The 23,746-nt window shown below is 50.7% G+C and overlaps 1 protein-coding gene and 1 non-coding gene across 2 annotated transcripts in view; both read left to right on the top strand.

The window, feature by feature from the left end:
* The window catches only part of LGR6 (leucine rich repeat containing G protein-coupled receptor 6), a 147,313-nt gene that overhangs the window by 116,492 nt on the left and 7,075 nt on the right, over positions 1 to 23,746 (top strand). Inside the window, exons 7-16 of the mRNA XM_066203761.1 lie at positions 4,075 to 4,143; positions 5,556 to 5,627; positions 6,793 to 6,864; positions 7,900 to 7,968; positions 8,902 to 8,973; positions 12,103 to 12,168; positions 14,543 to 14,614; positions 16,105 to 16,176; positions 17,192 to 17,317; positions 20,974 to 21,134. Of these exons, the coding sequence (XP_066059858.1) occupies positions 4,075 to 4,143; positions 5,556 to 5,627; positions 6,793 to 6,864; positions 7,900 to 7,968; positions 8,902 to 8,973; positions 12,103 to 12,168; positions 14,543 to 14,614; positions 16,105 to 16,176; positions 17,192 to 17,317; positions 20,974 to 21,134 (851 nt within the window). The remainder of the gene's footprint in view (positions 1 to 4,074; positions 4,144 to 5,555; positions 5,628 to 6,792; positions 6,865 to 7,899; positions 7,969 to 8,901; positions 8,974 to 12,102; positions 12,169 to 14,542; positions 14,615 to 16,104; positions 16,177 to 17,191; positions 17,318 to 20,973; positions 21,135 to 23,746) is intronic.
* On the top strand, positions 20,610 to 20,713 carry LOC136301293 (U6 spliceosomal RNA). Its single transcript, XR_010723834.1, has one exon. It is a non-coding gene; the product is annotated as a U6 spliceosomal RNA (small nuclear RNA).

Consider the following 23,746-nt stretch of genomic DNA (forward strand, 5'->3'; position numbering starts at 1 on the left):
CAGCCCGTGGGAGCAGTGAAGTGGCTTTTCGCAGCTTTCCCTGCATCATCCCAAAGCTGGAAGCAATGGGAAAGTGTCAGAGTGTGGAGCTAGGGAAGCAAAGTACCCAAGTGCCTCAGACAAGGCAGAGAGAGAAGGGGACCCTTCAAGCTGCTTGCTACAGCACCTCTATTTCCTACATCCACCAGCTCCTGGAAAGGGTTTGTGATTGATGGGCAGTTCACTGACATGCTCAGGAGAGGAAATTTTGTTGCCACTGGAATCAAAAAACAAAATCATCCCTGACCCGCTGAGCCGTGAGTCCTTCCGACCTGCCTTGACCCTATGCTGGAGGAGAAGCTCCAGAGAGCCACCAGCAGGCACACGGCCTGGCCCAAATTCCCCATGGGACAGCAGGCAGAGAGGAGGTGTCTGGAACAGATGGAGCCTGACAGCACCTGTGGAAAGACCTGAGGACTGAATTTCACTAAATGAGCAGAAACTTCCCCACTGACAGGAACACCGTGGTGGAGGTTGAATGCTGGGTCATTGCTTGGACCGGAGCCCTACTCCAGTTCTGTGAAAGAAGCAGAAGGGACAGGGAATCTTTTTTCACATCATGGTTTGGGTCTGGGCTTTGGGAAGAGTGGCCCCACTGCAGGGAAGAGATGACACCTGAGGACCATCCTGAGTGCTGGTTTCTTCCAGCCCCTTCCAGCCAGCTGAACCCCACGGACTGGGCTGAGCTGCACTGGAGACAAGTCAGGGCAGTGGGAGCAGCACGAGATCCAGAGCAGCCACCTGCGGGCAGCACTCAGGGACCTGCTCCCCAGAGCAGCTGGGTTCTTTTCCAGGAGGGAGGCTCACTTCCCCAAAACCCAGGGAGCACGGGCAGGAGCGAGCACGGGCACACTGTCTCTCTGAGCAGAACGGGGTCTCTGGCTCCGGGATGGAGCAGCATGACTACACCTGGTGGCATTTCCACTTTCCAACAAGCCCCGTGTCTGCCAGCATTCCAAGATGGGCTTTTACCCAGCAGGAGCTGCTGCTGAACACAATGAATGCTCTTTGTATCTGTCAAGTGCAGAGGGGAGGGAGGCCCCAGGATGCTGCCAGGGCTGGGAACGGTGTGTGTTCGCTCAGGAAGAACTGGTCCTGTACATACTTGCACACATGCGGAGGTACAAACAGAACCTTCATCTGCTGATGAAAGACCAGCTTGCCTGGAAGAGGTGCAGGCTGGAAAGGAAATACATTTTTAAAGACAGGAGCAAATATTACAGCACAATGAATTATTCCTTGTAAATAATACTGGTTGCAAATCTGAGATCCCTTGTTCTGATAGTGAATCAGAGGTGAGCCAAGCCTCCTCTCTGTTGGGCAATATTTTCCATCTGTCAGCAGCTCACAGAAACAGCCCTGTGCCATCACAGAAAGCCTCCACAGTGGCAGTGACACTGCAGTGATGGGCTGAATGTCACCCGGGGCTGGGGCTCACAGTGCCTCTTCTCCAAGGAACGTTCCTTGGCATCACACAGGCTCATCCCAGCCCCAGTTTGTGATGCAGCAGAGGGAGGTGGCACAGGCAGACACCCAGCCTTGAATGACCTTTGTAGCTTCCTCCTCCTTGTGAAAACTCCCTTTAACTTCAGGGAGTCATTGCAGGGTGAAATTTTTAAAGGTATTATGCACCTTACGTGCATAATTTGGGGCTGTCAGTTGACTTAGGCTGCTAATGCCTCTGATTTCAACCACTGCAGTGATCTGGAGGCTAATCAGATTTGACTGATGCTTTGAAAATGCCCAGTGGGGTCCTGCCTGCACTTCCCATTGCTTGTTCACTTGGGAAATCCACTCCTGTATCTTCCTGAGCAGCAGAGAAGGGATGTGTCATGAACAGTCATGCCTCTGGTAACCAAGCCTGCACAGTGAGAGCTCTCAGCCAGGCCCTGATGGAACCTGGCAGGTGCCATCTACAGACCCTGGCCAAGAGCATTCAAGCAACTGATAGGGAGCTACAAGCAGAGAGTGAGGCTATGAGCAATCATGTGTTGGGCTATTTATCCTTAACAGATCAATTTGGGCTCAAGCAGAAAAGACTGAGGAAAACCACTGATCTGCTTGGAGCCAGGTGAGAACAGAGTGTGTCAGAGCAATTTCAGAGAGGACACATCATTCCTGTTCCACTCCTGGGCCCTGGGACAGGCACAGCAGCTTCAGGTGTGCTGGGACCCTGCCACCACTGCAGGGTGGGCAGCGGGCAGGCAGAGCTCACGGTCTCACTGCCAGCCCCATGCTCCTTCCCTGCTGATTGCCAGCACGGCCAACTGTTAGACAATATGAACCCTCTCTGCGTCCTACAGGAGAAGGATTCATTTGCTGAAATCCCTACACATAGTACCAGCATCCAGATCCCTGTATAACTGGAGGAGGGAAAAGTGTCCCCAGTGTCAGGGGACAAGCCCTGCCAAACCAGGACCTGCCACAGCACCTGGGCTTCTCAGGGAATCCAGCAACAAGGTCTGGTGTGGAACTTGTCAGAGCTACACGAGACAAAATCCACCCACGACAACCTCATTCCATATTTTTCTCTTGGGTTTGTGCCCTATCTTGTAATTCCGTGGTAAGCATTCCCCAAGCCATAAATCATATAAGCTGGAAGTCCTGGAAGGATGGATTTGGAGAGACTCTCTGGGTTGATTCCCCATGTAAACACCTTCAAGGCAAAGCTGAGGTGGAGCCATGGAGTCGTTCCCAAGCAGGGGCACTGGTAGTGAGAGAAGATGTAAGAAACAATGGGGCCAAGAGAGATCATAACATAAAGACCATGCCTGGGCCCAGAGGATGAGAATTACTGGGTAACTCGGCAGCAGCCCATTGCTGTGTAAATGCTCAGTTATTTCTGTTCCATAAACCACAACCCAGGTTACATGGTAATTACTTTGAGGTTCATTAAGTGTAATTATACAGTAATCTCCAGGAGCCAGTAATCATGTTCCAAAGTATCTACCACTTACAACGTGGTGAGTGTCATGCAGGTAGGAAGCAGTCTCATGGTTTTCAGGCTTCAGTGACTTACAAAGTGGGGTGGCCAGGACAGGGTCAAATGTTACTGTGACAGCTGAAATTGCCTTCCAAGGAGAAAATTGGGCAGAGAAGTGCTGCACACCCAAAGCCCAGCCAGTCTCCATGGGCATCCTCCAGCCAACAGCAGGGTTGGTGCCTTTGAAGGGCTGCTCCTCCCAGGTTGCCAGCAGTGCCCCAAAGGTCAAATAAATCCTTTTCCAGAGACTAAGACCATCCTCAGAGAACAAACATATCTCTTGAGATTTCATTCAGACTCAGCCGCCTCTTTTAGTTGCCAGTTCAGGGTGGGTAAATTCTACACTTGTTATTACACTCAACGTAGCATATTTTATTTATTTTACTACACAGCAGATTAGATTAATGTTCAACGGTGTCAGTACCTCTTGCACATCACTTCCCGCTTTGGCTCATAGATTCCAATGTGGGGTTGACTTGACCATTAGAAGAAGACCTAAGTCTTCCCACAGACTCCTCTTCCCACTGTTCCCAGACACAGCATGGCCCAGTGTAAGGGAGACCCAATATCCCCAGGGCAAACACTGAGGGAATGGTCCCCTGATCGCCTCTGCACCACAGGGCAAGGGAGCCCAGAGAGGCCCTTCATGGGCCCCACACAACTGATGCTGTTTGTGTTTCTTGTCCTACAAAGAATCCCATTTTGACCTGGAAAGGCAAGAAAAATTACCCAGAGCCGAAGCCCCGGGGCTGAGCTCCTGGGAGAAGGGGCCAGGACCCTCAGGAGAGGGGGAGCAGCAGCAGTGCCCAGTGCTGGCCACGGGCAGCAGCCATGGCTTGGGCTGGCTCTCACCTGATAGTGCTCCTAGCAGGGAATTTTCCTGCTGCAGGAACGTGTGAAATTGTGTTTCCAGGCAGTGGCTGGATCAGCATGGTAGGAAAAGCCTGTCTCCCATGTTAACAACCAAGTTGCCGTGGCTTCAAAGCACAGATAAACATGGTTGAGTTCCTACAGAAATGTTAATGAATGTTTTTCCCTTCTCTGTCTTTCAGGGATCTGAACTACAACGAGCTGCTGGAATTCCCCGGGGCTATCAGGACACTGGGACGACTGCAGGAGCTGTGAGATTTTCCATTTATTCCTTTTCAAAACCACTGCCTGTGGGAGAGTGACCTATAAAGCATCGCGTGTGCTCTGACTTGAGGAAAGCACTCAATCCAAGCCTTTCTTTTACTTCCCAGCCCTATCCACTGCATCAAAGCAGTTTTTATCCCCTCGTTTTCCATCAGCCCTGACCCACCTCCCTGACCAGCCTCCACACCAGGGAGGGGAGTGGGAGTCTCTGCCAGCCTCACTCTCCTCTGGCATCTCAGGGGCTCAAATTCCACCTGTTCTCTGGCTGCTTCTGATGTCCATTCCCCAGCTTGGGACCACAACCTGGACTTACCCTTGTTACTGTGAGGCCATAGTTTCTGCAGGCCCTGTGCCAGCTCCTCTAATGTGAAGAAAGTGTTTTATCTCCCTTAGGATAAATTTATAATAGGGAATTACCAAAGTTTGTGACCCCTTAAGTGGATAGCCCTCCTTCCTCTAACTGGTCAGCCTGGGAGACACTAAAAATAAGAAACCAGCCCACTTATCACCCACAAAGGTAGAAGTCCCAGGGTGGGGTGAGTTGATGTGGATCCACAGTTCCTGTGGCACACTACTGCCAGGCTCCAGTGGCACAAAAGCAGCTGCTCTCATGTTTCTGGGAGCCTTGAAGTAAAAATCTGACACTACCTTTTTCTATACTGGAACAATTCTCAGGAAATTTCTTTGTTCAGCCCAGATATCATCATCATTCTCACCTTCAAAATGAGAATAAGATCCTTAATCTCCTTTGAGATGGCTTTTGAAATGCCTGTCACTAAAGAAGAGGCAAATTCCAAACAGTCATAAATTAATCACCTGTGCAGACTCCTCTGGGCTAAACAACTTAGGCATCACCCAGAGCTTGTCTTCCTGGACACAGGAACCTGTGGCTGCCTTTGCTGTACAGGAGGTCACACTGTGGCCACAGAGCTCTCTTCTGCTGCAAAAGTTTGCTGATAGAAATTTTCTCAAGCTTAACCAAAAATATCCCAGCTAGAGCTACAAATCCTTTAAAGTCATGTGGGCCAATAATTCCTGGTGCATTCTGGTTGGCAGCTGTGGAGCTGTAACAGAAACCATCCATAAAAAATGTCATTCTTGGAGGATAGAAAATTTTGTATTTGGCTTGTTTCTGTTTCCTGACCTGTAAAGTGCAAAACCTTAAGTCTTGTACCCTGGGTGGGGTTGGTGGAGTCATATATGGAGCACCCACAGAGCAAATGCAGCAGATTTTGTCCTGCCAAACCACAGACCTTGTTCACCTGCTGGTATGATGCTGCATCTGGGAAGGAGCCTACATCTCCTATTTGATGTATATTTGGAAGGCTCTCTGGCTTTAAAAGCATTGAGGAAAGAAGGTTAATTTAATTAATATCAAGATATTTGTTTCTCCCAACAGCGGTTTTCATAACAACAACATCAAAGCTATTCCAGAGAACGCATTCGTTGGGAATCCCCTCCTCCAAACAATGTAAGAAAATTAAATAATGTTTCCTATATCTTTATATTGCCCAGAAAGGGGCATTTCCTGATGTCTTTAGTTGGGATTTCTGACAGTGAACAAATGACAACAATCTGATATTTGCTATCCATGTGCCAAAGCAGGCTGAAATTGCTTCTTCTCAGCTCCTCCTTGGAACTGCTGTGGGTTCTCCTTTCCCTGCAGCTGAGTTTGCTGCACTACAGGCTGGTAGCAAGCAAGGAACAAAATACAGGTGGTCTGCATGGAAACTGCCTAAGTCCTGGCTGACATATGCTGATGTTTATTCCTTGTGTTCAGAAAAGCTGCTGGCCAGCTCCAGCAGCAGCTACACGTGTCAGGGAGCTGGGATTCCAGATCCCTGTGTGTCTGCCCCAGACCTGGGGACACAAAGCTCTGCAGATAAACACACCCAGCTGTCAGGTTATTTCTGCTCTGACCCAGGCACAATTAGTGATTTTTGGATACTTCTCTGAACCACACAGATACTGAAAATCGTGGCAAGTGACAAAAGCTGTGCTTGTCTGAACTGGACTTAAATTATAGAAATACCAATATCTGGAAAGCCATGGTGACACTGGGTGAAACCATCCACTGCTTCAGCCAGAAGAACCAGCCTCATCCCCATCACCCTTGGGCAGCATCCACAGGGTGATGATGGGGGCCCATACACCCAGAATGTTCATCTCCCCATGGCATCTGCCCATCTAAAGTCTTTCCCAGTTAGTGGAGGGGAAGTGCTTCTTGCAGGAACTGGCTCAACTCCTCCTGTATCTCACTGGGTCCTAGAAGAGCTCACTTCTCTCCACTGACTGTGGCAAGTGGGAAAGGTGCTGGTGCTGTGTGTGAGATCACAGGAGGTGTCTTCCAGTGCAAGGTGTTTCTCAGTAAGACTGAAGAAAGGCTTTACACCTTTCTAACACAACTGGTGCAGCAGGACCCCAAAGGGGCCCGTTCAGAGCAGCAGGAGACCTCAGTTGTACCAATGTCCAGCCAAAACAGGCCAGTGGGAGAGCCTGTGGTTGTCTGGGAACAAAAGTTCCTCACAGCACAGCAGCACCTCCTGCATGGCTGGTAGTTCTGAGGCTTTTGACCTATAACAGCATCTTTTCTTCATGTGCAGCAGACTCTGACCTGTTCCTCTTTCCCATTGCAGCCATTTTTATGACAATCCCATCCAGTTTGTTGGACAGTCTGCTTTCCAGTACTTGCCAAAGCTTCACACTCTGTAAGTTCACCAAGCACACCCCCATGGAGGTAACATCCAAGCCCCAAACCCTGTGTACTGGGCACCTTTGTGGCCACCTCCCTCCCTTTTTCAAGAATACCTGTGCCAAGAGAGGACCATGAAGCCTCTCTCTTGTTCAACCCCAAAGGCTACTCCAAGGAGTAGGCACTGCAGATGTTTTCTTCTGAGGAAGGATAATTCTGACAAGGGCATTTTGGAGGCAGCCACTAATTCCTCCTCCCCACACAGCTGACAGGCACTGAGGCCTTCCAGGGTCTCCACAGCTGTGCCAGGAGCAGCAAAGACCTCACACACAAGTGCCACAGCTTTTGCTGCTGTTGTGTAATTGCCCAAACAGAAGGACCCTGAAGGCATCTGCCTTCCTCCACAAGATGGAGAAGTGGAGGAACACGTCCCAGCACCATGGCACAAATCATGTCACTGGGCAGGCAGCAGTGGCAGTGTTTCCTTCATATGTTTGGCCCTAGGCCTGCTCCAGGGCCCCCAGCACAGGCTGGGCATCACCTGGACCACAACAGCTGCCTCACGCTGGCTTTTCAGCCAACCTGTTGCGGCACAGAACTAAAAATACTGAGGCATGAGGCAACCTCATAAATCTCTATTTATAAGCCTCACCCAGGCACATAAATCATTCAAATAACCCTGCATTCTTTAGATCCCAATGCATAGACCCAGGGAGGATTGGGTGGGATGCCCTGCTTACATTCCCCATGGTAATTGTTCGGGGGTTTTTTAATTTAATTTGGGTAGAGATCATGCCAAGAATGTCAGTGGCTGGGAGAGGCTTTGAGCTTGCCAAGTCTCCATGCATAGAAGTGCCCAGCTCCATCTCGCTGTATCCGCACAGCGTGAGGCGTCTGCTCCAGACGCAGGGACACGCTGGCTCTGGGCCTTGATCACATCTGGGTGTCAGGAAACAGATTTGGCACCAAGGCTGATGGGTCTGAACCCTCGGGCAGTTGCACTTGCCTCCAGATCCTCTGCCCACCTCACTTCACCCTCGTTTCTCTGCAGGTCGCTCAATGGAGCAACGGACATCAGGGAATTCCCAGACCTTAAAGGCACCACCAGCCTAGAAGTTTTGTGAGTGGCACCTCTCTCCCTTTTACCCTGCTAGCTGTGCTCTTCCTCCTCCAAGGCGGTCCAGGCTGTTTCAGTGAGGACAACTTTCCCAGTGCTGTGCAGTATTCAGCTCTGCCTCTCCCTGGTCACTCACCCTTCTGCTTCGTTTCACCCCTGTGGCTCCTGAACGCAGCTTTCTTCCCTGTGAGTGGCTCTCTTGGTACTCTTGAGTGTGCTCCAGTCTTTTTTCGTTCGTTTGGTTTTTTCTTCCTTCCCTCCCGCATCTGTGAAGGAGTGAACCTCTGAGTGCAGAGCTTCTGCTGCGCCCCGGTGTCTCTGCCCTTAGGGGAGCCAGCACCATGGTGCAGCTCGGGAAAATCTGACCTGGGGCTCAGGCTGATCAGGCTGGGGCTCCTGCAGCCACTCTGGTCCCCTCCTCGCCCCCCCAGGCCCTTGGAGGACACACTGCCTCTGGGCACACACAGCTCTCCTCTCTCAGACACCAGTCCCCATGCTGAGCCCAAACTGGGAGCAGCCCCTGGCCATGCCATGCTCGGGGACACAGCGACACACCATCCATCCCTCATACACAGGCTCCTGAGGCAGTCCTGGCTCCAGGTCTGTCCAGCCTGGACAATAGGATCAGGGATGGCAGAGCATGCTACAGAGGTTACTGCCACCTGTCCCCAACAAGTCCAAGGACAGCTGTCTGTGAATTCAGTACTCAGCAGGGGCCCAGAACTCTTTATAGGCACATTCACTTTAGCCAGGTCCAGCAGCAGTGCTTGTTTCCAAAACTGCTGGGCAGTTTTTCATCCTCTCCAGGTATTTTATTGTCCTACTTATATTGTCTCTCCTGCCACTATCTGGGACTGGCAGCTGGGCTTCTGGGTCACAGAGTCTGGGTGCTGGCTGTCAGCAACATCATTTCTTCTCTCTCCTCCATCCCTCTAGGACCTTGACCCGGGCAGGCATCCATTTCCTCCCCAGAAGGATGTGTCAGCAGCTGCCCAGCCTCCGAGTCCTGTGAGTAACCTGTGTCTCTGTCCTGCCTGGTCCTTAAGAAATGCCCTCAGGAACAGAGCTTTCCTTTTGTCCAGCTCAGGGAAAGGGCCAGCTGTGGAAGACCATCCTGTGGTTCTTGTTCCCATCATCTTTTCCATGCAGAAATCACCACCTTCTTATTCACTACTTTGAGCTCTTGCTTGTTCTTCAACTTGCTGCTTCATCCCAGCATGATGCTCTGGTCACAGGGCTGTAGTCAGGCACATCCTCCTTGCTCTGCATCAGTAGGAACTGTCCCCACCCCATGCAAGGAGAGTAGAGAGGGTACAAAAGGAGATGGGTGAGAATGGCCACAGCATTTCACAGCTCCCAGACCCCAGCTATGTTCAAGAAGCTCTTAGCCCAAAAGCAAGGGGGAAATCACCTTCACCCTCTGCCCCGCCCTTGGCTTATTGCAGTTGGAATTCCAGCAAGAGCCATCATCTGGAGGAAGGATCCTGTTCACATCCTAGGAGGGATCAGGTCTGACCTGATGGAGACCTTTGAGGCCACAAGGCTACATTTCCTCGTGTGGGGCAGCACAGCCAGATCAGGATTTTGCTCGGTTTCTACGTTTCTTTGGCTCTGCCTGCTTAGCCAGGCACTGAACGATGCTGGTGGGGCCATGCTTTCTCCTTTAGCTTGGTACATCAACATCTCAGAAAGGTTTTGCATCATCTCAGGAATTATACCCGTGGTTCCTGAGATCCCCAACTATGTTTGCAGTCAAAGACATCCTCAGGAAATGAGTCATGAGCCAGATTTATACAAGTTTGCAGCCTTAGGGCAACAGCAGGCTTGCCTCTCATCAGTCTTTATACAAGCAAGCTGAAAAAGAAAACAAGTTTGTTCCAGGAAAGCAACAGGAGTGAATTCTTGATCACGGAAATTGGAAACAAGAGTAAAACATAAAAATAAAATAAGACAATTTGTAACTTAGGAGATTACAGGCTTTTGGTTCCAGATGTCCCTGTAGGGAAGATCTCTCATCTTTAGACATCTGGACCAATTCAATGGATGACTTGCTATGAAAGTGCAGCCTTTGGATTGGCCCAGGCTGTTGGGTCCCAAACCTCTGTTTATGTTTGTAAGTTATCAGACTGCAAACCCTCACAGCAGAGCCTGTTCTTTGTGCCTGCCCCCCGCCATGTGGTAGAGTTTTATTGGGACTCACCACCTTGTTCCTTGCTCCTTGCTCCTCTTCCTTAATGAACTTTCCTGACATTAATTACATTGCTGTTAGGGTTTGGAGAGAGAGTGTGGTGGGCCAAGGTTTGTGCATGTTTATATCTCTCTTGCCTTTGAAATGCCTTGGTCCCCTGTCCCCACAGACCCAGTGGTTGTTCTCTGCCTGTCTCTTGGCAGCCAGAGGAGCTATGACTGTGACACATCTAACCATAGATGACACAATTCAAGCTGCATTTCTGGCCTCACACCACGGGTGTAGATTCTCTGCAAGGATCCTGCACAGGGACTGTAGAGCCACTGCAGGGGCAGAGGGTCATGGCCATCCTGGGATGCCACCCATGCTGAACCCAGTACACACAGGCAGGGCAGCCTTTGGCATCAACATTGCATCATCCTGCTGCTTTCATCCAGAGCTCCTGCTCGGGGCACAGATTTCATGTAATCATAGTACATCCTGAGGTGGAAGGGACCCACAAGGATTGAGTCCAGCTCCTGGCTCTGCACAGAACACCCCAACAATCCCACCCTGTGCCTGAGAGAGCTTTCCAAATGCTCCTTGAGCTCTGGAAGATTTGTCTTTCTTCTCAAGCAGAAATAGGTGAAACTGCCCTGAGCAGAGCTGAAGTCCCTTGGTGCCATCAGCACCTTCACCCTGGTATGTGCCCAACAGAGCACGAGTGACTGAGGTTGCTGTTTGTAGATTCTGGGCTGCACCTGGTTACTCTCACTCTGGAGGAATCAGAAACAACTCCTGGGGCTGGTTCTCCCCCATCACTGTTAGCTAAGCTACAGCCCTGTCAAGCCCAACGGATTGACACAGAGACCAGGGAAAAGTGACTGATGCTAAGGCTCTTTCTCCAACCAGGGTGGCAGCCTCCAGACCCAGGCACAAACCTTTTGCTTGCTTTTCCCTCCCTCCTCCTCTCCACCATGGAAAACTGGTAGTGAGTGGGTTAGCAAAAAAAAAAAAAAAAAAAAAAAAAAATTGAAATATTTTAGGAGCAATCTATTGGCAGAAAGATGGAAACCAAGTTTGGAAAGTCGGCAGAGAACCCACATACAAAACTTCACCCTGGGGCAAATTTCCCTTGAACAACCACAAATCCAGTCTCTGCTGGTGGGGAAAAGAGCTGGGTTTAAACATTGCTCCTTACCCAGCCTGTTTCAGCTTCAATAAATCCTCATTAAGCTGTGCCAGGGTGGGTTTTCCTCTGACTATCAAGTCACTCTACTCTAGATGCTGACATGACACTGGGCCATGAACCAGTGGGAAAAGGAGTTTGCTGCAAACTGCTTTCGAGTGACAGCACTTGAAAGAACAAGGACAAGAGGTTTTCAAAGTCTGTAATGTCCTGAACCAAATCCCTGCCAATGCCACAAGCCCTTCCCTAACCTGGGAGAAAGCCAGGAAAGGCTAAATGGGGAGCAGGCAATGGGCAGTGGGGTTGCTGTGCCAGAAGGGAGGAGAGAAGCCAACTGGTCAGAACCTCCCCAGGCTCTGCAGGCACATCTGCAGCTTCCGTGAGCTCTGGCAGAAATATCTCTGTGCCTGTGTCCACAGAAAGCAGGGCTGTGCATGGCAGAAGTGGCACAGGAGGATTTCACAGCTGGCTTGAGGCTGGGGAGGACAATCCCACCCCAGCTGTATGAGCAGCTCCATCAGCCCACAGGCTGTGCTGCGGGGAGCTGGGCTGGGGGTGGGCGAGTGGGTAAATCACGGGGCAACCCTCGCCTTGCACAGGGACACCCAGAGCCATCATCAGGTGCAGAGTGGAGAACCCGCTCACTGGGGTTACCAAAAGTGGAGCTGTGCAGAATGAAGTGAGGCCACCTCACTCTCCAGCAGTACCTGCCTTCCAAGGGAGGGCTCAGGGGCTCTGGCTTTTGCTGTCCCAACATTCCTGTCCCGTCCTTTCCCTGCAGGGAGCTGTCACACAACCAAATCGAAGAGCTGCCCAGCTTCCATCGGTGCCAGCAGCTGGAGGAGCTGTGAGTATGGAGATGTCCTTATCTGTGCTATGCTCTGGCGAAAAAGGGCTGCTTTGAGAAGAGGGGCAGTCCCCACACACAGAACTCCCTAAGCACTGGGAAAGTTGGGCATTATAACTCACTGTTTGGAGTGCAAATGGACCAGAACTCCACTCTTTGTCCCTGTGCACATACAGAACAAAAATACATTCCCTGTGCACAGGAGCTTAGTTCAGTCAGGTCCTTTCAGAAGTGCCAGACACTTCAAACAGAAGTAGGATGTGACAGCACTGAATGCACTTCATTTACTCCAGTCTCACCATGAGCTAATCAAGAATGGGATTTATGTCCACCATAAATGTCTTCTGCTTCAAGGAGGAGCCCCATGCCATGGGCACAAAGCAGCTCTTATCCTCCCTGCCCAGGACCAGCCCCTCCTGAGAGAAGGGGGATTCTTTCCTCAGGTGTAGCTCTTGAACTGGGTCCTCTCCAGGTCCCAGGAGGCACTGCTGTTGCTCTGAGACAAAGTTATTCACATCCAGCTCAAAATGTCTGGAGACCTGGCCCCACACTTCAAATAGAACACAAATTCTTGGCCTATTTGAGAGAAACTCTAAAAAAAATTAAGATAGACTCCATGATTTTTTTACGGAATTCTGCTGCCTGGAAGAACAGATGAATGGGAGCAGCATCCCCATTTAAAAAACCCACAGGAGAGGTTGTCCCTGCTATCTGTAGCACCCCAGCCTGGACAGTCAGACCAGCTCATCCAGCCTTAGCAAACTGGACATTAGAACACTGTGAAATTACATGGAAACGAGAGTACACAGCCCCTGCTGCTATTTATGGCAGCTGTGAGAGTACCCCCAGGAAACCATTTGGAGAAAATAGAAAGTACACCAAAAAAAAATGTTCAGAATTTCAAACCTGTAGTTTCACACATTCTACTTAAGTTCCTTCTTACAAAATTTTATAATATGCCAAATTCAGACTTAACATTAATATAAAATCACATTAAATCCCAGTTTCTGGTTACTGCTGTCAAATAGATTATGCCTATGTACCTTAATTTTTTTTTAAGGGACCAAAATGAGTATTTGGTCCCTTAACGCCAAAGTTACTGTCCTCTAAGCCCCACCCCCACCAAGCATCAGCATTCCTGATGGTTTGAAACAAGTCTGGTGATGCCTGGTGGTACAACCTGGCACTCAAACAGCTCAGGTGTGCCCTCGCTCTGCTGTAGCTGCCGGTGTGCAGACCTTTACCTGCAGCACAGGTGATCCCTCACAGCTCACCAGCCCTAAATTATTTTTCTCAACCTTGCTCCAATACCCCTTCTGCCCAAACTCCACCTCTTCCTATCAGTGAGACCCCCAAATTTGTGGCCAGATCTTCCAGTGGCCCCCACGTGAAATCTTGGCTGGAGGTAGGAGCAGTGCCAGCCTGGTTATGTGGGGCACCAAGGGAGCAGCTCAAGTGCCCACCTTTGGAACAGGAGCATGTGGCCAAATACCAGCTGAGACATTACAGCCTGCACATGAGGGTCCTTGTGTGAGAGGAGTCAAGATCATTTCTGAGTCTAAGGGCAGGCTAACAACCTGAAAAATGCCCAGGGAGCTGCTGTAGGTGGAGCACCAGGCAGTGGCTGTCTCCTCTTGCAGAAAGTCACAGAAGGGGAGACACTGCTTCTGCAGGTCTGGGAATTCATGATGGGCATTCTGCAGGAATCTTAATAAGTATTCACCAGTTTCACACTAGGGAAAACAAAACAAAACAAGGTGCAGGGTTGGAGCAGGATGTCTCTTGAGGATATGGGGAATGTGGAGGTCAGGCAGCAGAGTCTGTGTGAACTCTCACCCCGCTCTTTCCCCTTCTCCAGGGGATGAAGGAGCTGGAAAGGAGATGTGGAGGGCTGAGGCACTTCATGTGCAGATGGGGACAGTGGGTTCTACAGGACATCATGATTTTTCTTCATGAAACTCTGAGACCACATGGTCCTTGCTGAAGGGTCACACAGAGCTGGTTGCTGGTCACTGGCTCCAAGCTTTCAGCTTTTTCCTCTGAAAAAAGCAGTTTGGAGCTTTAGGGCAGAGCAGTGTGGGAAACCAGTGGGGATTTGGGGTTAACAGGGCACTTTTGGCCACTGCAGATCTACAGTTCTTTACTGAATCATGATGGCATCAGAAGCATAGGCTGGCTGAGCCCTGAACCTGCCTGTAGGAGAAAATGGCTTTGACAGGTTTTGCTGCACATCCTGTTTAACTCTTGAAATAAGAGTAGGTCTCGCAAGCACAGCAACTTCCACTGTGACAGTCTGCTGCACTGGGACAAAGATCTCCATAACGCAGGAACGCTGCCTTCAGCTCTCTTCTCAGACCAGTTTCTGTCTTTCCAGGGGTCTCCAGCACAACAAGATCCACGAGATTAGGGCAGACACCTTTGTGCAGCTGATGGCCCTGCGCTCCATGCAAGTATTGTCTGCCAGGGGAGCAGCTGGCTCATGCCGGGGAGGGGGGACCGTGACCCCAGATGGGCTGTGGGGAGTTGCCAGCCTGCCTCTGTCTCTGCTGGGAGAATTTTCTGCTGAGTGCCTCTTCCATTCCACCTTAGAAAAGAAGAGGGCACAAACCATCCTTTTGGCTTCCTCTGCGCCTGCAGACCCCCTCCTTACCTGCCCCCTCACGCCCACCCCCCACACGCTCCCACCACGTGCTGCAGCTCTGCCAAGGCAGAGCCCCCATCACAGACAGGCCTGAATGCCAGCAGGAGCTCAGGGCAGGGATTTACCCCGGTGCACCTGAGCTCCAGCAGCCCCTGTCCTGCACAGGCTGCTCCTGGGCCACGCACTCCTGCAACACCCGTGCCGAGCATCCTGTTTGGTTTGAAAGCTCCTCCCCACAACTCAAAAGCTCCTGTCCCAGGTACCAAGTGCACCCAAACATGCACTTCCCACACACACAGAGTGACCTCCTAAGTGCTTGGCACCTTGGAGAGCTGGCAAGGCCCTGAAGGGCATGACTGGCTCTGTGACATCTGGGGAGAGCCCTGACAGTCTTTGTTGGCTGTTCTGTTAGGAAGTGAACTAAATCACACCAAATCTTTTCCCATGGTGCAGCAATGTGAGTGCCGTGGAATAGCCCAGCATTCCTGGAATCCTGTGAGTGTCACACCACAGTTACAACTGCCCGGGAACACTGAGGTGTGGCAGGTGACACTGCAGACACTCAGGGAAACATGAGCATGCTGCCCCAGCCCAGTCACACACACAAAGCTGAGCAAGCTCTGGCATGACCTTTGGGTATGCTTTGGTCCCTGTGGAAAGGATTCATCCCACCCAAGGCCACACACATCTGAGCAGGTATCTTAGCTCCCTTAGAGCTGGAGAGATGAAGGTTGTCCTGTAGTCAGCCTTAGGGCAAGAAATGTGTCCCAGTTTGCTGGTTTCCTCTACGCTGGTGACAGGGGGAATGGAGCCCTCTCAGCTGGATGGAGGCAGAGCTTATTGAGGGAACTCAGTGAATCCAAAACACCTCTACATGGCAGGAGACATTCTAAAATCACCTTCCCTAGACCCCTGGCCTCATCTGCCCTGGCTGCACCCAGCACTGTGACTGCACTGGGGATGCTCTGGCACTAGGGTATGACCTGTTTGGCATGTTGGCGAAAAATTCCCAAATTTACAGAAATTAAGCCAGAAAAGAACCTTTTCCATTGATCCTTTCCCATTGGTCTCAGCAGAGGAGCTCCTGCAAGGCAAGCTCTCGTGCCCTCTGTCAGAAAGCATGCATATACAGACCCAGACTTGTCTGTGGGAAGCTGCAATGGGACAGAAATTGCTGCTGGTCAAGGGGCTACAGATCCCACATGTGCTCCCACCAGGGCCCTTGGCCAGGCCAGTGTCAGCAGCTTCACTGCCATACTCTGCTCTCTTCTTACTGCTGTGTCCTTGTCTTGCAGAGACCTGAGTTGGAATTACATCCAGTTTATTCACCCAGAAGCCTTTGTGACCCTGCACTCTCTCACCAAGCTGTAAGTTGCAGGGATATTTCTTCCATAGTGGACCATGGATAGGAGGTATCTGAGGACCTCAGACTGACTCCCTGGGCTACCAGGACACCTGGGATTTAGATGCTGGAAGACTGATGTGTTGAGGTGCACATCTCAGCACTGATGTGGACAGAACAAATCCCAAGGTTTCCTATTACTACTATTAATAAAGGGATGATGAAGTGCAAGGAGGGGCCATCTTCAAGACACTCTCACCCTGAAAGCTTAAACCTCCATTTCCTGATGCTTTCGTAGCCACCTTAGATGCCTTTAAGGAAAATCAGCATGATGATTTGTTTCTGCAAGAGTCACTCAGTCCATCTGTGCTGGCTCTGGAGGGTCCCCACTTCTCAGGCCCCTCTCTAAGACTCTTGGGTATTTTATGGGCTGAAATCTGCAGTCATTTCTGACCTAAAGTGGAGGAAGAGATGTGTGGGGCATGTGTGTGCACAGCTGTTGTATTTTTCTGGGGAATGGCTTTTTCCCCCCAAGACCCCTAATGCCTGTAACCATACGGTTTGACCTTTCCTTCCTTTCTTGACCTAACTGGCTGAGTGCCAGCCGTCCTCCCTGAGTGAGACTAGATAAGACCCCTGTACTTCCTTGTTCTTCCTCTTGCCCCCTGGAACCCTCTGAGAATAAACGCCTTGGAATAATCCTAGAGTAAGAGCCTCTTTTAGAACCTTTTGTCCTGTCCCTCTGAGATATCCCTCCAAAGCCTCTCAAGAGCTAGTCCCAGGGGAGGGCTGTGGGGGGATATTTTCACACAGCGAGGGAGATACCACCCAGAGCCTTCAGCATGGCCACTGACCCCAGTCCCTCCTTCTCCTAGGGACTGCAGTGTTTATCTCCAGAGGCTCCTGGCCCCAGTGCAGCACCCAGCCCCATTTCAGCATCTCATCAAGGGAGCAACTGAGGCAGTGCCCTCTGCTTGGCTGAGATACCACTGGCAGCAGAGCCCTGACCGTGGTGTCCCTCTCTGCTTTCCTCTCACCAGGGACCTGACTGACAACCAGCTGGTCACGCTGCCCCTGGATGGTTTGGCTGGACTGACCCACCTGAAGCTCCAAGGCAACCCAGCTCTCTCTGAGCCCTTCACCAAGGAGAGCTTCCCCAAAATGAGGTACTTGGATTGATGGCTCTTCAACCTCTGGTGTTCAGCACAGCCTGTATTTGCTTACAGCACTCAGCCTCCTGCTCTCCTTGCCCGTCTCATGTTTTCTCCACGCTTTCAGGCCCATGAGTAGAGGAAGATCCATCTGCTGCTGACACATCTCATCTTGAATATGTTCCACAGGAGAGCAGTGATGCGCTCCCAGGCCACCACCCCCACCCCCAACACACACACACAAGTGGAAAGCATGGAGCAGGCCCAGCTCAGGGCTCCTCTCAGTGGAAAACATTCCCAGAAGCAGTCCCACCTAATGACATCCAGGTTTTCTTCCATAAACTCTGCTTGTGTGGCCATGTCTTGTCTGTTATGGATTAATGAGGAGCCTGAAGGGGTCAAACTGATCAAGAAGAGGCTGCAAAAGGCTCAGAGCAGAGTGCTGTGCTGCAGGCTCAGATTTTCCTGGCCCTCCTTGGCTCCTGGGTCTCAGTGTGGCACCTGCCCTTGGGCTTAGATACCCACAGTCCAAAGAACACAAATTCCTCTCAGATGAAGTCATCTCTTGCTTGGGTGTCCCAGGGAGTTCCCTTCAAGCCAAGAATGCATGAGCTGATGCTTCCACTCATCCAGGATGGGTTCCCAAAGCTGGAGCTTCTGCAGTTTACACACAGGGCTGGGGTCACTGCACCAACATGTGGCTGAAGAAAAGTGTGGAGCTCTCCCTTCAGGCTGCCTCAGCAGCGGTGCCTGCAGGGCTCTCTCTTCTGACTTTTTTAACTTATTGCTAGGATCTGCTGCATAACTGGTTTCCAAATGGCAGGGGACTCCAGAAGCTTTTGGAGAGTTTTCTACACCCAAGATCATAGAACAATAGAATGGTATGGGTGGGAAAGAAACATCAAAGCTCATCCAGTTCCACCTGCTTGCCATGGGCAGGGACACCTTCCACTAGCCCAGGTTACTCCAAGCTCTGTTCAGCCTGGCCTTGAACACTTCCACGGATGGGGCAGCCACAGCTGCTCTGGGCACCCTGTGCCAGGGCCTCACTACACTCACAGGGAAGAATTCCCTCCCAATATCCCATCAAACTTTGCCCTTTCCAGAAACAAATGAGGATTCCTTGTCCCGTCCCTCCAGACCCTTGTCCAAAGTTCCTCTCCAGCTTTCTTCACAGAACCACAGAATCAGAGAATCATTACTGTTGGAAAAGACCTCTGAGACCATCAAGTCCAACCTGTGCCCCATCTCCACCGTATGCCCCAGACCAGAGCACTGAGTGCCACATCCAGTGGTTCCCTGAACATCTCAGGGGATGGGGATGCCACCATCCCCTGGCAGCCCCTTCTAATGTCTAACAAACCCCTCCTTGAAGGAATTCCTCCTGATTCCAACATGAGTTTCCCCTGGTGTAGTTTGAGGCCATTTCCTCTCTCCCTGCCGCTTGTTCCCTGGGAGAAGAGACCAACCCCCACCTTGTGACAATCATCAGTTGTAGGGAATGAGAAGGTCCCTGCTGATGGGGGGAGCTTCCTTTTCTCCAGGCTGAGCCCCCTCAGCCACGTTCTGTATGATTTACTCTCCAGATCCTTCCCCTGCTCAATTTCCTTTTTCTGGACTGACTCCAGCCCCTCAGTGTCTTCCTTGAAGTGAGGGGTCCAGAACGGGACACAGGACCCAAGCTGAACCCTCACAAGTGCCAAGATCCTCTAGGCCCTGCAAGGGGCTCTAAGGTCCCCCTGGAGCCTTCTTTTCTCCAGGTGAACACCTCCAGCTCTCCCAGCCTGGCTCAGAGCAGAGGGGCTCCAGCCCTCGGAGCAGCTCCATGGTCTCCTCCAGACCTGCCCCAACGAGCAGACCCCTGTGCAGAGTGGGTCAAGTTCAGCACTTCCAGGGTGTTTCTCCTCTAAATTAGTCTCATTGGCATCCCTTGAGCTGGTCTGGATTTGTACCAGAGAAACTGAGCCTGCGGCAGCGCTTCAGTGAACCACTGCCAATGGGCAATGGCCCCATTAACATTCCCTAAATTTTGGGGTACTGCCATTAAGTAGCCTAACTCTTGGGGCATATGTCTGGAGGAGTCATCGGGGAGCAGTTCTTAGCCTTGCTGGGAGATCTGTACCTCCCTACCACCTTTCAATAATACGATCTAATTTGGAACCTTTAACAGGAAACGAGCTTGTATACAGAGTTTCCAGACCCTCCCGGAGCTCAGCCAGAAATGTTTGGGAACATAAAACAAAAGCATATTTTTAGAATATAGAGTTTTACCATATTTACTGATCTTGTCAGAGGACCTTAATTGTCTGGAAAACCTGGGGTTCCTTTGCCTTCATCAGCAGTCTCCCTGACTTCCAGCAAAGCCAAAAATGCAGCTGCTGACAGACAGCCAGTATTGCATCCAGATGATGCTCAGCTGCTGTTGAATTAACCTTGTAATACATGCTATAATTAGCAACTAACAATTCAACTTTCAAGTAGAAATCAGACATATTTAAATAACTTCCTTCACTTGGGAAACCTGAGAATTCCGTGCCTGAGCTGGGACTCCTGGAACTGGAGCTTGAAGGTGCCCTCAACAAGCAAGGGAAGCCTCAAGGGGAAGCTTCTCTCCTTGAAGGAAAAAAAGGATGCCTGGGAAAACATGGTCTTGGGGTAAATACCTAAGACTGTACATTGCATATTGGAGAGAGGGGGTAGTTTATTCTCAGGAGAACAGCAGAAAGGTTTTTAGGAGTGTGGTGGTTTAGGAATGGCATTCTTCAATTTAGCAATCCTGCTAAAACCATGCACCACTCACTTCTCCCCAAATGGAGGCACAAAAGGCCAAGTTCATGGGTTGAGATAAGAACAATTTACTGGAAATAGCAATGAGATAAGACACAAACAGTAACAGCAACAATATTAATGACAAAATGTATAAGAAAAGAAAGTTATTTACATGGAAAGCCCCCAACAACAAATGAATACCAGATGGCTCCCCCGTCACATTTTGTCCTTTTCCCCCAGCAACGATTAAGATGGTACAGAATAACCTCTGGGTCCTGGCCATGCTCCTTCACACCTACTGCAAAAATTAACCCTGTTCTGGCTGGAACCAGGACAAGGGACTATCTGGGAACTTTGGAGCAGTTTCCAAACCTGGTTTGTGACAATACTCTATTGACAGACAGTGTCTTAAGCACCAGAAATGGATCAGTTCAGAGACACCATGGGCTGCCCTGGGTCCGCACCCTGTCCTACATGGAGTCCTTCACCAAAGCAAAGTGCCTCTCCACTGTAACCACCACCATACAGACCAGCTTTTGTCATGTCAGCAGCACAGGTACCAAAACTGGAATGATACAGAGAACATCAGCATGGGTTCTGCACAGGGACATCACAGAAATTTGTGGAGTGTTCCATTTCTGTTTGACTCTGAGGTTAGCTCAGCTGGTTAAAGTACAGTGCTAATAGCATCAACATTGTGGGTGTGATCCCTGTAGGGGCCATTCACTTCAGAGCTGGGCATGATGATCCTTGTGGGTCGCTTCCAACTCAGAATATTTTGTGGCTCTGTATAGATGAACTTCATCTTTGAGCAACTGAAGGAACTAAGCAAAAAGTGCAAAGCAATGGCGAGTCAGGTCGTGGAGGGGACACACCTTAAAGTTCTGCTTTCCTCTGTGCAGAGTCCTGGAGGTGCCATACGCCTACCAGTGCTGTGCCTACGGGAGCTGCAGCAGCTTCTTCAGGGTGTCCAGCCAGTGGAAGGCAGAAGACATGAGCCCTGAAGAGGAGGATCCCCACAAGAGGACCTTGGAATTGTTCCCAGGTCACGCTGATAACCACTGTGAGTAAACAGGGTTGAATGGTGATTGGTCCCTGGTCAGGACGGTGAGCTCGGGTGCAATCCTGCATTTGCAGGAGTGGTGCCACTGTCAGAGGTGACACCTGCCTCAAGGAGGGCAGGCTGGGCCTTCTTCAGCACAGGTGGCCCATTGCTTGGAACAGGCTCCATTTGGTGAGCCCGCATGGAAGAAAGAGTAGATCTGGCACAGCCAAACCTTCACACTGTAACCAAAGGACCTGGCAGCCCTCCACAACATGGACATGTCTGTCAGTTTGGCCTTGCTGGCCATGGAGGGAGACTGCTGAAGGCACTGCCGGGTGGCTGAGGCTACCTGGGACAACTGAGCTTGGTCATTAGACTTCTGGGCAATGTAGAGCCTTTGGCAGGACCTCAGTCTTCGTTCTTACATTATCTAGAGGAAGGACCCTGGGATTAATCTGAATAAGAAAATGAACTCAAAGACCTGGAACATCCTGCTGACAGGAGGTACAGAGACCTCTGTGTATGCTACTTTTGTGCACACCCCTGGTGTCACAGTGAAGGTCAGGGTTAGGTGTGACAATAGGACATGTCTGGGGAACACAACACAGGGACTGGCCAAGGCAGGGAAGAAGGAGCTCCATGGTGGAACAGCACTTTCTGTCCAAGAGTCAGTTTATTCTGTGCTCCAAAGTGCAGCACTGCATAGACAGCATGAGGCCAGTTGCAGAAGGCCAGCAGACAGTTCAAGGCATCCCTGCACTCCCAGCCCCACAGCACAGTAGCAGCTCCAGCACAAGGCTGGTGTGATCCCCCTGCAAGAGAATCTCAGAATAGCATAAAGAAAAGCATGAAACCCTTTGCTTCCTCTGTAAGTGCTGGAGAGTGCAAACAGCATTTCAGGACACAGCCTGGACGCTGCTTCTATTTATGTATTTGTGTAAATACAGTGCACTTCCGAGGTCTGAGACATCCTGTAGGCAAATCCACATGGAAGGCGGAGAGAAGCCTCTGCCCCTGGAGAGCCCCTGTCTCACCTGCTGTCAGGAGCACTGAGCATGCAGCCACAGCCAGGGGCTCTGCTGTGTCCTCCCACACCCTGAGCAGGCAGGACTGGATCTGGAGGCAGATTGACACTTTGTCAATCTGACCAACACACTTAATGACACAGCCAGCAAGTGACCCACAAGCCCTGCGCTCCTGCTCCTGTGCTGATCCTTCACAGCCTAAGAATAAGTCTTAGACATGCAGAGTCCAGCCAGAGGGTAGCAAATGGGATTCCTACTGGAATGATGTGGCTCCAGGAAGCACGGTAGACTTGGTGGTAACACTGGCCAGACAGTACAGAGGAGTCACGTTACAGTCGTTGCTGCAGGATTTTATTCTGAGCCAGGTCACTTTTTCCATCATTAATGCAGCCCATACTGCAGCAGTCCTAGTGCAGAGAGTTGTGGGGTTTGCCCAGCAAATTACAGCATTTGTGGAAAGATCTAGTTTGTGACATGGGGCCACAGACCTGCTTTTGCTCGGTACCAAAGTCTTTGATGTCCCAAAGGATGCTCTCGCCTGGCCCTGTGAGCAAACCAAAACCCACCACAGGGTCTCAGGCCTCCAGGCCAGTCTCAGCCTCACGGATGATGTGTTCATGAGGTGCTGGCACCAAGGGGAATGCTGACTGGTCCTAAGACATGCCAAATTAGACTACTTGCAGCTCATAAAGGCTCCCATTTTCAGCTGTTAGAGCATTAGATCTGTTTTAAAATATCAAAGCACAGAGGCACAAATGTGAAATGCACAGGAACATCATTCTTTACAATGTGCAGCTTTTGCAAGTGACTCTCCAGACCTCCAGCAACAGGGTCTGCTCTTGATGATAAGGGGTTTGTGATATTGCTGTTTTACTTAATTAATCATTGCTTTATTTCTGTCCCCTGTGCTTCCTTTTTGATGGCCACTGGTGGTATTTAGCTGGGTTATATGAACCTTGTAACACTTTCTCATTAAAGAAGAAAAAAAGCTCCCAAACATTCCTTTCATGCAAGAGGGAAAGTGGTTGCTGCGGAGAAAATACCTCAGGGCTGTGTTGCAGCAGGGTCCAGCCAGGCCTGTGAGGGACCTCGGATTGTGCGGGAGAACTTGTGAGAGGGACAGGGAACACTTCCAGACAGCTCTGTCCTCCCAGCCTTGTGCATTGCTTCCAGACCTTCCCAAACAAGTCCACAGAACCTCAGGCTTGGTAGTGAAAGGCAGCTTTGTCCTAGGCAGCCATGTAGGGACAAGAAATGCCCGGCCCTGCCCTGCCTGGCTGTGGCTCCTACAGCCTCTCCTGCTGCCATATCCAGCACCCATCCTGCAGCTGAGCCCAGCATCCAAGGGACCACCTGACTCCAGACACAGAGCACGCATGGTGCCATGGACCCCAGGGCCAGATCAGCTCTTCCCCATCTTTCCAGGGCCCTGGGTGCCTGGGAACCACACCCACCACCCAAGTTTGTCCATTTGTAGCTGAGCAACAGCCACCTGAGGCCCAAAGCAGTGTGGTCAGTGCATGTCTCATCATTCTGTCACCTTGTCAAAATGGATATTTAAGGTCTCACTTCCAGGACTTTCTCTGTTTGGGGTATCATAGAATC

This window comes from Chamaea fasciata, unplaced genomic scaffold (assembly GCF_029207755.1).
Source record: "Chamaea fasciata isolate MVZ Bird 193981 ecotype frontalis unplaced genomic scaffold, bChaFas1.0.hap1 SCAF_25, whole genome shotgun sequence".
NCBI lineage: Eukaryota > Metazoa > Chordata > Aves > Passeriformes > Sylviidae > Chamaea > Chamaea fasciata.